At 36.6% G+C, this 14,384-nt stretch overlaps 1 protein-coding gene across 2 annotated transcripts in view; it reads left to right on the top strand.

The window, feature by feature from the left end:
• The window catches only part of LOC145249765 (centrosomal protein of 112 kDa-like), a 777,157-nt gene that overhangs the window by 688,209 nt on the left and 74,564 nt on the right, over positions 1–14,384 (top strand). For both annotated transcript variants that reach the window (XM_080111687.1, XM_080111688.1), the window contains one exon: positions 10,665–10,808. In XM_080111687.1, the coding sequence (XP_079967813.1) occupies positions 10,665–10,808 (144 nt within the window). The remainder of the gene's footprint in view (positions 1–10,664; positions 10,809–14,384) is intronic.

The following is a 14,384-nucleotide window of genomic DNA, read 5'->3' as shown; positions in this document are numbered from 1 at the left end:
TTAAAGTGGTAGTAAGCAGGCTCGAACCTATACTGTGAAGGACGTGAAAAAAAAAACGTGACGTCTTTGCCGTTGCGTCCATTGTCAAACCAGAAGTAGCAAAGGTTTAAATTAATGCTAGTCAATCAAAAAGAGGGGGATGATTTTGGAAAATATCGGCGAAAAAAGACACCCCTCTCGGTAGAAAAGTGCCCAGTTGAGGGTGACGGAATTAATGTTTCTAGCCAATTTTTGGATATTTGTCATCCAAAGAGTTGGGTTGCAAACCGATACCGATCTTGTAAAAATCCGACGCCTCTGTCGAAAGTTTTAGGTAGATATAAATACATACAAACATACATACATTTAAACAGACAAGTGAGATTTATATTATAGACTAGCGGGGGTACACACCGTTTAGAGTGCTTGGAGGTGTAAAAGAAAAAAAAAGTTAGTAGGGAGAGAGGCTCGAATCCGTGAAGGTAGAAAAGAAAGTGAAAGAAAACGTGAGATCTTACCGCTACGCTACGTGGCCATAGGAAGTGAAAAGCATTCAAATTTAGCAATGCCAATCAAAAAGTTAACTTGCTAAGTGAATGCAGAAATGAACGTTGGCTGAAGGCCAGTTCAGCTTTCCGCTGTTTCATTTATTGGTTTCCTCACAATGTTAAGGAAATCAAGCTCCCTGAAAAAGGAGAACTCTCAAATGAATAGCAATTGTCTGATATGAAGGGTTTTCCCCACATTGATCAAAGCTAATTGCTTTCAAGACGTCCCAGCACAAAAGGCCGCTGACGACTCTGCATCGGTGAGTTTCGCTTTATTTATACGAAAAAGACCAATAAACATGCAAGAGGATGGAATAGCGTGAATTTTATGAAAGTTGATCAAAATAAATGTAGACACGACGTCCCTTTGCAAATCGTAGACATTATGATCTAGGAATATATAAAAAGTTGTAAAAAAATAATCCTTTCGAGAACCTGTGCGAAAAAAAGCCTTTGCTGGACATACAAAAATGTGCGTGCCACTTTTGCCTTTTGTATATATATATATAGATAACATTTATTTCTGAGGATATTTATTACATTATGGAGGTCGCAGTATGTCAATAGCAAGTAAAAAAAACCAACTAGTATGAGCTTTGACATAGGCGCAGTAAGTGCAGATCAAAGTGACACGGAAGATAGACAAGTTCTCATAAAGAAAATGATAAGAGAAATTAGGTAAGGTCCAAATATTGTTAACAAAGATGTTGATTAGTGTGCCCGTAATGTAAGTAGATCACAAAGAAATGACAGTTTCAGAGTTGTGTGTGAAAACTGAACGAGGCTGGCATGTGAAATAATGCTGTGATACATAACCAAATTTTAGATTGCCCAAAGGCCCCCCCCCCCGGGTCCGATGTCATTTGTGTTAAATTAGTTATCAAATTAATAGAAGTCTCTCTTTCATGTGCAATCATATTCTCTCCAAAAATAAACTCGAAACAAATGTCTTTGTCTACATTTCTGTGCGAACTTAAATTATTTGAATAAAAAAAAGTGAGTTTCTAAAGCCAGTTAAATGAATAAGAAAACACTCGAAAATTAGTCACTTTTTCTCTCTTACCGTCATTACCTTTTAACTACAGTTAATTGATAATGTGGTCTGGAATGCTACCAAAGGCAAAATAAGTTGCTTTTCTGTAAGTAAGCATTTTAAAAACGTAGTACAAACCTGTTTGTGTGCAATCTGTAGAGTTCCGTGTAGACAAAAAGAATGAAGAAAAAAAAGAAAAATAATAACCGACTTTTCTTTTTATATACTTGCGATATTGTCTTTATATGACACCTAACATGCAAATGAGATGCTTCCAGTAAGATATAAAAGAACCTGATTATTCTAGAAACTGGGTTAATTTTAGATTTGAATATCAGAGTAGCAAGTGTTGTCAGCAGTGCGTCGTGTTTTAGAGTTGAGTTTTGACAGCAGAGCGGCTAGATTTAGAGTAGCAAGTTTTTGACAGCAGTGTGTCGAATTTACCATTTTTTAACCACAGCGGTGTTCTTTCCTTTTGCTTATAATGGATTGTTCCAATCCTTATTCGTTCCTTGTTTCATGACCCTCGGCTTTTAAGTGGAACGATATAAATCAAGAGCATGGGGAGTCGGAAAGTGATGGATAAGAGATGGATTACTTTGTTGAATAATTGCAAAACATGGCAAACACAGAGGAATTAATTAACTCTGCTTTAATAACATCATGTACGTGTGACCTGTTGGATCATAACCACTAACAACGTTTGTTCTGCTTTGACTTCATTCGAAGATTCATAAACTATGACGTATCTGTCAAGATATTCTTTTTGAATCCTCCACTGTCTTGTGGATGCTTTAGTATAGGCAAAGGTTAAGGGAGTAAACCCTGACAAAAAAAAGTTCAGTTTGGAGTCCCGATAGGCGGATGGTGAAGCATTGAAACACTTTTCTGGAAACTCCTGCAGCTGCACTCGCTGCAATCATATTGGTTTACCTTTCCGTCGAACCAGGGGCCCTGGTTACCGGGAAAACTTTGGTTTCTTCATCACCTGCCGAGATCTGCATCCAGAGAGGCAACTTCATCTCCAACTGTGTAGCTACAGCAGACGCTAAAGTACATCAGATGCGGAAAATCATTGTTTCACCAAAGAAGTAATTTCAGCTTTGATTTTATAATCACAATAGGTGCTGTGCTGCACCAGACTGGATGCAGAATGTCATTGTCTCACGAGACACGAGGTTGCCATCATTCTTTTTGAATGACTACGTTACTTTACTTTTATATTTTCTTCACATTATTTTCATATATTTATTATTCTTTATTACTCTTATATACAAATGAAATACCTATTCCAGGACAGATAAAATGACTTCCTCAAATAGAACAGTTGTTTCCGTAGTAAGTTTAAAATCAAAATATAATGCTACTAAGCTTTATGTCTAGAATTCTTAATCCAATTTGCATCAAAAACAATTACATGTTTTCGATTCTATCCAAAATTTAAGCGTCAAGTTTAAGGGGTCTCGAGAATGAATTAACATTCAGGAAATTTTGCTTTATTGGTGTCTAATGATTATGGATTAAATTTAATGCAAATGTGAAATATTTGAACTTTTAAATGGAGAGTTTAAGACATTAAGTGTTGGACACATAAAAATGTAAATGGACTCAGGATTTTAGATAGAGTTTGCTATCATATCTTAATTTTAATCTTTAACGCCTGAAAGTGGAGCAAAACTTCTCTTCGGATGGATTAATTTTGCCTGTCCTAGGACGAGTATTCTTTTAGTTAAAATAAGAAAAACAAAAAACAACAAAACGAACGTTGATGAACTCGACTTTTACATATAACAATAGAAGATAGATAAAAACACACTGAAATTTGTTTGTATCTCCTTTATGTTTTCAATTAATTGATAATCATTCATCCCTTGATATTTTCGTCTTAATGGATTTCTACTGATGTTATCTTTATGTCCTCCGTCAATTAATTATTTGCCCGTACAATTGCTCGCCATTTAAACCGATACGCATTCTTCTCATGTCTTTTCTATCTTAATTGCTTAATGACTTAGAAAGAGCTTCCTTCTTTTGTTGTTCAACTGAATGCTCAACTGATCTTAAAACAAAACGCTTCAAGGCTCAGAACGTTCGAGATTTATGCCAGCTGCTGCTGATCATGTTGAACGAGTTGAACTTGAATGCAGCGTTGAATATTGAGATGTCGATATCGTTTGCTTTTGATCGCGGTACTTCTTGTAGATTTGGAGCAGTACATGTTCCTGATGTATTTTAGCTTACCTCTGCCACTTGGAAGCTATGACTGGCCTTCATATCTTTAGTGTGAGACGATAGAATCGCAAATGGCTGAGATATGTTCAGGAGTCGGCAGCGGATAGATATGGATGCACTGTCTTGACTCTTTGTTGCAATATTCTTGATATAAAAAGAGTGATTTAAAAAAAATTGGAAGGTTCTACTTATAGACACTGGCAATAGAAAATGACCAATGAAATGGAGCCAGGTTCTGCTAGCAACCAATCAGAAACTGGAATTGCTCTATAAAAATATTGGATCTTTTAGAATGCTTGCACATAATTTTATGTGTCCATTGGAGAAAGATCTTTGCTCTTTGTCTGCAAACTTTTAAAGTTAAAAATTTATACAGATTAGCTACCTATCAGAAACTCTTCTGAAATTAAACATGGCTTTCAATTCAAACTCTTGATGCATCGAATTCATTTGAAGCCAGCTCAACCCTGGGTGAATGCCGTCACAAGTACAAGTACCTCCGACACTTAGGTCAACAGAAACTAGCGATTGCATCCTGTTGCCCGTTTTAAAAATATTTTGATGGAATGTGTTCTAATGAACTCGTTGCACTTGCCCCCGTCGACGTTCATACATACAACAGACCTGCTTAGCAACAAAATCTCACTCCTTCACTGTTGAGGTCCCTAAATACCAGAAAGCTTTCTACTTTAATAGCTTCTTCTCTTGAATCGCTAGACTTTGGAAATTACTTCCTGTTACGCTGACTGTACTGATATACAGAAGTTTAAATGTAATGTAAAGTAGCATCTTGTTAATCTTACCTCGGCATCGTCCCAAATAGTAGACTCTTACGTCCAAGTTTGGGGTGAACGTGAGTTAAACAAAAAAAAAATTTTAAGTCATCAATGAAGACTGTCATCTTTAGGTATTGAGTGGCGATTTCACATGTATTAACGTAATATTATTATCCTTATCCTGCATTACTATATATAAAGTTATGAATATATATATGGCAATTTAGCTACACAGAATATTCCACGTTTTGTTCTCGTGAGAATTCGTCAGGCTTATATATATATATATATACACACACACACATGCATATACACACACACACACACATACACGGCATAATCGTGTGACACACCGGTTCTCTTTAGATCACCAGAATTAAGCAATGTTGAGTATGGTCAGTACCATATGAGTGACAATTTGGGAATATCAGGCACTATATGGAAGAGGACATTGACCTTGCAAGAACTGCTAAAACCTAACGTTGTCATCTCCCCGGACCGGGATATCCATGCGGCCAGGAACTGCTTGTGAGTTTAATATTCCTGTGGCACTTCCTCCTTCGAGGAAGCTGGTTCAATCACCCTAGGCGATTTTTGACTAAAATTTACGCCTTATACAGCCTAACATCACAAGTGCATTTGAGAAGGTTTATCATCGCACATGCAGAAAGTTCATATAAAAGCAACAATAGGTTTTTTGATATGACAGGAGTACATTCGAACTGAATGCTTCTGTTTAGAGAACAAATAAACTATGATAGTTTACTTTTGCATTTTAAACTTTAATTCAAGCCATTATATATAAAAATAATTTCATAAAACCAACAGTAAGTTCTCTACAGTGCAATGTAAACTACAGTATGGGAGAGTGAAACATTCGTTGATCCTCATTCAATCTCTGGCAGCGTTGAGTCTCCCTACTAGTATATTATAGATTATAAATAAAATAGGACAAATTAAATACAAGAAAAAAATAAGGCAAGAAAAGATAAGTTTATGTGTAAATCATTTAAAATTCTTGAAGGATAATCCAACAGGAAATAGGTGTACTTCAAAATGAAATCAAATGAAATGAAAGTTAATATCCAATAGAATCGCATGCAGAATAGTCCAGGAAATAGATTTCAAAGTCAGTAAATGATCCGAGGAGGCTACAAAGTTTTTTTGTTTTTTTTAGGGGGGGGGGGTCGAACTTTAAATTAATAACTATTTTCTTTAATTGCAGATTAGGCAGCTTGGTTTGGCAATTCATTTTGGGGTTTCAGCTGGACAGAGCCACATGCTACATGATATGAAACATTTGATGAATGAATAATTTCACAGAATGGGTCACCTCATCTGCATGATTTAAACCCATTATTTCCTTTGTGGATATGTAAAGTCTCATCTCTATGCTAAGCCAGACATAATAGACCACTTGGAAGACAATATTCAATGCGTCATTATTAAAATATAGACTAATTTCATGCAAAGAGTTTGTGAAAATTGGCCCTCTAGATTATGCCATATAAAAGCCACGTGGCTCAAAAATATATTTAAATTCTAAACGCCAAGGTGAATGTTGCTGGCATTGCAATAATAAATGACCAAACGCCCTTGCTCGTCATTGATTGTTGATAGATACATTGGTAAAAACGACCAGAAGCCATCAGATCTTCTGCGCAAATGCGTTTGGATTTCACCAGAGTCCTTTTGCTGGGTTGTAGATGCAATACCATTGAGTGTCAGACCAATCTCTATTGGGTGTCCTCATCAGAAGCCAAAGTCCCTAATGGCATAATTCTAATACTACTCATTGCAATAACTTTGCCACATAGAAATGAAGGCTGTGCTGTTGCTTTTAGACTTTGCAAGTAAATACATTTTTGTCTTCGAATTATTGTCCTATAAATCGATATTTACATTTCGACCATCGTTGCATCTATTGTTATACTAGCAGTTAAGCCTGGCTTTGCTCGGGCCCATGTACTGTTCATAACTTTGTGTGTATATATATATATATATATATATATATTAAAAAGTTTGACTCATGTCCAGGTAACTAACATCTAAAATTTCAAGTGTTTAGACACAAAATTGACAGAGGAGTCTGCAAAGGTAAACTTTTTCAGCTTTGGCAGCTAAATTTTCAGCCAAAAACCGATGAAAATGCTTGTCCTATGTATGAATACACTTTATGTAAAATTTCAAATGTTTAGACAAAAAATTGGCTGAGTAATTTGGTAGAGACCGCAGAGATAAAAATTTTTAAACTTTGACCCCAATTTTGACCCTTTAACATTTATTGTTTTAAGTTCAAATCAAATTAAAAAGTTTGATCCATGTCCAAGTAACCTACATCTAAAATTTCAAGTGTTTAGACCCAAAATTGGCAGAGGAATTTGGTAGAGTTTTTAAAGGTCAAATCGTTGAACTTTGACCTCTTGACAAATTTCTGGCTGAAAAACGATTAAAAAGATTTTCTCAAATCTCAATACACTTTATGTTAAATCTTGAGTCTGTATACAGAAATTTGATAGAGTAGTTTGGTAGGGAAATGTACACACACACACACACACACACAGACAATTTCACTTTTATAGATATATAGACTACAATGTTTTATTTAACTACTAGGAAAAATGTGATTCGTTGAGTCACCCACTGAGCTTAGGTTAAATTTTATTAATTAGTAATAAGTGGGTATGCACAGCTAGCAAAAAAGAAATAAAATAAAATCAGCCCCCTTCTCTCCATCTACGGACTAATAGTGTAAGGATATTCGCTTTTGTTTATAATGACTACTCCAATCGCTTTATTTTTTCCTTTTTTCTCTCTTCATTATCAATTGAGAGACAGCGAACGTATATAATAAGAGTTAAGAAATAACACATGATGAGAATGAGAGGGGGTGAAAGTGAGAAAGCTAGTAAGGAAGGAGTCACTCTGTGAGTTAATTAGAACAATAAAAGCATAATTTTTTAAACATAACTCAATCCCGGAGCTGTGAGTAAACTATATAGGGGAAAAGGGAAACAAACATTAACTCAGCTTTAGTCAGTAGCAATTGGCATCCCAAATAGGGGATATCCAACATATTCAAAGTACCCACCCCCCTTTCTCATAATATTTCTCAGCACTAGAACTTAAACTGGAGTCTATGGGGAACACAATTAAGGAGTTGCAAAAAAAAAAAAAAAATGTAATCCTTTTAGTCATCCATTGAGCTTAGGCTAAAGTTTGTTAGTAAAAAGTGAGTTTGCTCAATCAACAAAAAAGAAATAAGACAAATTAGACTTCTTTTTTTTTTATTTCTTTCTTCATTTCCATTTGTGGACTAAATAGTATTACTACTTGTTCTGATATTCGTTTTTGCTTATAATGAACGGTTCCGATCTTTTCATTCTTTCCTTTATTTCTGACCACTAGGACTTATACTCAAGTCTTTGGGACATGCAATTAAGGAGTTGGCCAGTACCACAGACCTTTGCAGGCCAGTAGCTTTAATATAATCGATATTACTACTTTCACATACATTTTTTTCTTTTTGATGATTCTTGAAAACGCAACGAAATTGTTAATCCGAAACAGAATAATTTAGAAAGAAGAATGCGAAAAATGTAACAACAAAAACAAATGTTTATTTAAAAAAATAAAAATCCTTCAATCTGGAGAACAGGCTTTACTTTGTGTCTTAATAAACACATACAAAAGCAGTGTAGGGCTGAGTGCAGCTAGCAAAGAATGTGCTCCAACGAACTTTGTGTAATGGTGCATAACTTGACATAACTATTTCATGCCGACTGACCCAACAATTAGCAAAATCCCACCCCTTTCACCGTACAGGTCCCCAGATGCTAAAAAGCTTTCTACTTTAATAACTTCTTTCCTTGAACTGCTTACATTTGGAATTCCCTTCTTGCTCCCCTGACGGTACAAACATTTAAAAAATTAAATGTAATGCGAACAGAACCGGATCATGCCTTTTAGGAGCATTTAAGACTTTGGTGTCCTGTATCTGTCATTACAAAATACAAACAAACCATGCATGATATTCTCCATTGAAATGAATCAAAACTACCAGTACTAAAGGAAATAACATTTACTTAAATTCTACAAATAAATAATAAAAATTATAATAAACCCCTGAATGCAAAGAGGTAAAAACACATGAGCTACAGGCATAAACTACAGAAAATGCTAAAACAAAGGAGTATCACATGGAATCATGAAAACTGAAGCTGTATGTAAGTTAACACTCCTTCGCTTCTACTTTCTCCACAAGTGTTATTTTTCGTGTGTGTGTCACCAAAAACTGACACCACACCAAATAAGTGAGGAAGGTCAAGAAAGGTGGAAAGACCGAGGAGAGAAAGCACTAGCCAGACCTCTGCTGGATGAGTGCAAAGAGGACTGGGACCTTGGGGAGGCTTTTTGCCACCCAAATTTTAGTGAAGACCAATGGTCGCCACCAACGAAAAATCAATGGTAAGTGGGTGTTACGATAATGCAAATTCATCTGCGATGGTTATCGAAAAAGGTGGAGATTACTGGAAACCTGGGGAGACTTTTTGTCACTCAGACTTCAAAGAATGTCACAATTTGTTCTCAGAGAAATCTTTGATGATGGCTTGTGTGAATACTCTTACTGAGCAAATAATAAACTTTTACATTTGAAAGTTTTCTCCGGATTTTTTTAAACTACAAAATCTTTGCCGAAATCATCAGAACTAATCTTATATGACACATTGGCTTGTATATCACATAAATAACCACACAACATTTTATCCATTGAAATAAAGGCGAATTATTTCATTAAACACAGAGGCATCATTGAACATTCGATTATGAAAATTTCTGATTCCCCCCCCCCTCCTTTCCTTGGTGCCCTAAGCACGTGCTTATTAAGTTTAATAGTTAACCCAGCTTTGAATGTGAACAAACGTTTTACTGTACAACTCCCTACTTAGAATATCCCCATAGGTATGGCCCTTAATTCATAGTAGCCCCCTTATGTCTCAGTGACGATGTGCCTTGCTTGGAGACAAAGTAAAAAAAAAAATAAAAATAAATGTATATATCTATAAAAGTGAGATTGTGTGTGTGTGTGTGTGTGAGTGTGTGTGTGTGTGTGTGTGTGTGTGTGTGTGTGTGTGTGTGTGTGTGTGTGTGTGTGTGTGTGGCTTTCCCTACCAAACTACTCTATCAAATTTCAGTCTGCAGACTCGAGATATAACATAAGGGGTTTTGAGATTTGGGGAAATCTTTTTAATTGGTTTTCGGACAGAAATTGGGCTGTTATGAGATCAAAGTTCAACAATTTGTCCTTTCAAAACTACCAAACTCCTCCGTTAATTTTGGGTCTGAACATTTGAAATTGTTGATGTAGGTTACTTGGACATGGATCAAACGTTTTAATTCAATTTGAGCCCAAAACAATAAATGTTAAAGGGTCAAAATTGAAGTCAAAGAAAAAAAAGATTTTACCTCTACGGTCTCTACCAAATTACTTAGCCAATTTTTTGTCTAAACATTTGAAATTTTACATAAAATGTATTCAGACACAGGGCAAGCTTTTTAATCAGTTTTTGGCCGAAAATTTGGCTGCCAAGGGGTCAAAGTTCAAAAGATTTGATCTTTGCACTCTCTAACAAACTATTCAGCCAATTTTGAGTCTAAACATTTGAAATTTTACATGAACGTATTCAGACATGCAACAAGCTTTAATCAGTTTTTGGGCGAAAAAAAAAAAAGTCGAAAGAGTTGACTTTTGCAGACTCGACTAATTTTGGAGATATATATATATATATATATATATGTGCACATAAAGTTATGAACAGTACATAGGGTCCGAGCAAAGCCAGGCTGAACTGCTGATATAAAATAAAGAGGAAATCTGCTGCTTTCTAGGTTTAATGTTATTTGAAGTAGGTGGTACGTAGAGATTTCTCATACTTCTATAGTATTCATCATCATTCAACTGGTTATATATCCAAATCATTTATCCTTGAGTGATTTTAGCCTTGATAATGTTGACTCATTAAAAAGAAATTGCATGTAAAAGACATGTTATAGCTTCATCACATGAAAGTAATTTTCAATTTTTTTTTTTTTCAGCGTATTGGAGAACTTGAGCAACAAGTTAGAATTGCACAGGAGAATGCATTACAAATTGAGCAGAAATACAAGCAGACTCTTACTGAAGTCCGTTTTAAGCACGAAGAAGAAAAACAGAAACTGATCTGGGAACAAGAAAATCAGGTGAATACGCGTTTCATTCTTAAAAATAACATTCAACACATTCTCTCATGTATATATAAAGGGTATTTTTTTTTTTTAGGGACAGCGAACTTTAAAATGAATCGCTGAAAAATATTTTTATTATAAAATATTTTTATTATAAAATATGTGGTTTAATGTGGAGATTAATTTGAACAATTATTATTTAAATACAATTTTGAGCATATGGCTGCCTGGTTTGTATATGGCGTAAGCTAAAGGTTAATTTTCACAAACTCCTTGCATTAAATTAGGTTGTATTTCTACAATAATGCATCGAATGTTGTCTTCCAAATGGTCTATTGTATCTAGCATAGCATAGACATGGGGCTTTTCATATCCACAAAGAATATAATGTAATAAGATTAAATTGCAGACGAGGCAGTCAGTTGACAGGTCAATTCCATGAAATTATTTATTCATCAAATGTTTCATATCATGTGACTCCGTCCAGATGAATTGCCAAACCAAGCTGCACTAAAAATAACTGATAATTGCCTAATCTGCAATTAAAGAAAATGTGGCGAAAATTGTGGGAAAGCAGGCTTACCTCTTAAATGGCTTCGGTGTGCGCTTTGCTGACGCAGCATTCTGATGCTGAAAAGAGTCCAAGATGCCACCTGCGGCTTTATATAACAATGCAGTCTCATAGAATCTCATGTGCTCTCATGCACATATGCAAATTTGGAGGACTGTCTTTTTATAAAAACAGGCCACTGGCGCAGATGGGACAAAGGTGAAAACGAGTCTATGGAAAGTACCGACAGACGACGCTGCTGCAGTGAGCCGAGGTTTTTGTGTATTCATTTTTTTTTTCTTTGCAACAACAACCTATCTCGGTGTACATTTTTTACCATGGACAGATTCGACCTTAAGCTGATACCAGAGTTTGATGGGTCCACAGCTGGTCCTTCAGTGGTTGAATGGCTGGAGAAGGCCGAGCGCGTTTGTCGGTTGTGCAAAATTAAGGATCCAGCGATTGTCATTCCATTGAGGCTCACTAAGGGGGCTTATGCCGTATACCAGCAGCTCAGGGATGAGGCAACAATGGAGCAGATAAAACAAGCATTGTACGGAGCATTTAGTGCGGACCCTTTTGTTGCCTGGAGGCAATTCTCTGAACGTTGGCTTGGGTCAGGGGAGACTGGATGTCTACCTGGCCGATCTGAAGAAGCTTGCTGCTCCCTTCGGCAGTACAAGTGACCGAATATTGTCATGCGCCTTTTTGTCTGGGCTCCCGGATGATGCCAGTCGGCTGTTGCGGGTATTGTCAAAGCTCAATGAGCTTGGGTTGGAGGAGTTGTTGGCTAGAGCCTGAAACATCCTAAAGGACGATGTGGAGCAGGTCTCGGCAGCGGTTGACGCACTGGAATCGCCTACAGAGAGCCCACAGTGCTACAAATGTGGCGGCCCCAACCACTTCACCAGAGACTGCAGAAGCGGTGCAAAGCGCACCCCGGACTATGGAGCATGGAAACGAGGACGCTGTCACCGATGCGACAAGCCAGGCCATGTAGCTTGGAATTGTCTGGGAAAGGAGCAATGAGAGGAAGCCGCAGCACCAGCACCCTCCCCAAAGCAACACTGAACAAAGTGCTTCCTGTAGTGACAGTACGAGTTGATGGGTGTAGGTGCTCAGCGCTGATTGACACCGGATGCACCCAAACCCTCATACACAAGAAATGTTGCACCGCATGGACAAAACAGAAGGTCCCAGTATAAACTGTTGGTGAAGCCTTGCTGGTGTGTTGTGGGGTGAGAATTGTCCATATAAGCGTTAGCGATGGCCCCCGGTGGCTGTGAAGGCATTGGTGGTCGACAGGGAGCTTCTTGGATACGACCTTCTCCTTGGAATGGACACTATTACACAGCTGGGTGGAATCACCGTGGATGGCTCCGGTGATGTGAGATTTTCTCCAGACAAGGAACAGGTCTGCGGCCTTATATAACAATGCAGTCTCGCAGAATCTGGTGTGCTCTCATACACATATGGAAATTTGGAGGACTGTCTTTTTATAAAAGCAAGCCACTGGAGCAGATGGGACAGAGGTGAAAACGAGTCTACAGAAAGTATCGACGGGGACGCCGATACAGTAAGCCGAGGTTTTGTGTAATCTTTTTTTTCTTTGCAACAACAGAAAATAGAGTTATTAATTTAAAGCCCCCCCCCCCCCAAAAAAAAAGTCTTCTTCAGATCACTTCTTTGGAACGTCTTCGGATCACTTACAGCTTTTGAAAACTAATATTTTCTGGATTATTGTACATGTGATTCTACTGGATATTAACTTTCATTTCATTTTTAAGTACACTATTTCCTGTCGGATTATCCTCCAAGAAAATTAAATGTTTTACACATTAACTTTCTTATCTTATTTTTTTCTTGTATTTAATTTGTCCTACTTGACTTATATTCTATAATATACTAGTAGGGAGACTCAACGCTGCCCGAGGTTGAATGAAGATCAACGAATGGTTCACTCTCCAATATTTTATAATCATCGAAATCGGTAAAATTGCCTATTTTTTCAATCAAATTGATTAATTGCCTGCTCTAGTTGAGGACTCACCATGGTACACTGGTAGGAAGATTCATATACCTCCCCGCAGTGACTTAGTCTATAATACATTGATGGACTATCTGTCAACTATTTTAGGCCATTAAAGCCAGGAAAATGAAATTTGATAGAAATAACCCTTATCTAAGAAGATTGTACCAAGGTTATACGGTATTCATATCTATTGAATTTAGTAGTTGCTTAGTTTTATTTTTTTTGGTGTATCGACCATTTTGGGGTTATTTAATGCCGAATTCAGCAATTTTTGGGGGAAAAAAGTATTTGTTCTTCAAATTCTTTATATCTTATTAGTATTTATTTATGGTGTTTACTTTGATTGTTTTGTAGAAGAATAATGTGTTTGACTTTGCAGAACATGGTTGAGTTTTGAAAAATGAAAAAAAAAATGAATAAAAAAACGATAACATCAACGTTTTTTGCATTTTTGGTCAAAAAGCCAATATCTTCAGATAACTTGATCGGTAGCACTAGATGCCTTAACAGGTATTACCATTCCATGCCAAAATGGACCTGGAAGCAATGGTAACTTAGGGACTACTCCACATTAACCACATCCCTCAAATGGGGCCTCACCACTAGTAGTCAGTGCTCAGTTATCTGATCAGTTGATTTGCAACTGAAGAAAATGAGATAGAAACCTAGGAAGTTGGCTTATAAGCAGACTTGGACTTTCCATTATGCTTCAATAGACAATTGCATTCTCCGAGTTCTGATTGGTTGCTCGTGTATAAGTGGGTCATCTATTATCTAAATACTAGTGAGACCTATGGAAATTCCACAGCTGCATCTTTCATCTGTTATATGTTGCTGTCGTACTTAAAAGGAGTCAGTGACATATGTAAAATGTTTTTAGGTTAGCACATTAGAGTAATCATCAATCACTATTTTTGCTGAATGGACGATCTCATTCTTTAATTATGTGTGAAAGGTAATGACGTACATAGGAACAATAACATGCTTTAGCGTATTATTATTATTATTA

The sequence above is a fragment of the Euprymna scolopes genome, chromosome 28 (assembly GCF_053919585.1).
Source record: "Euprymna scolopes isolate OS-2025 chromosome 28, ASM5391958v1, whole genome shotgun sequence".
NCBI classification, from domain to species: Eukaryota; Metazoa; Mollusca; class Cephalopoda; order Sepiida; family Sepiolidae; genus Euprymna; species Euprymna scolopes.
The sequence above is the reverse complement of the archived record's forward strand: the minus strand, read 5'-3'. Positions and strand labels throughout refer to the sequence as shown.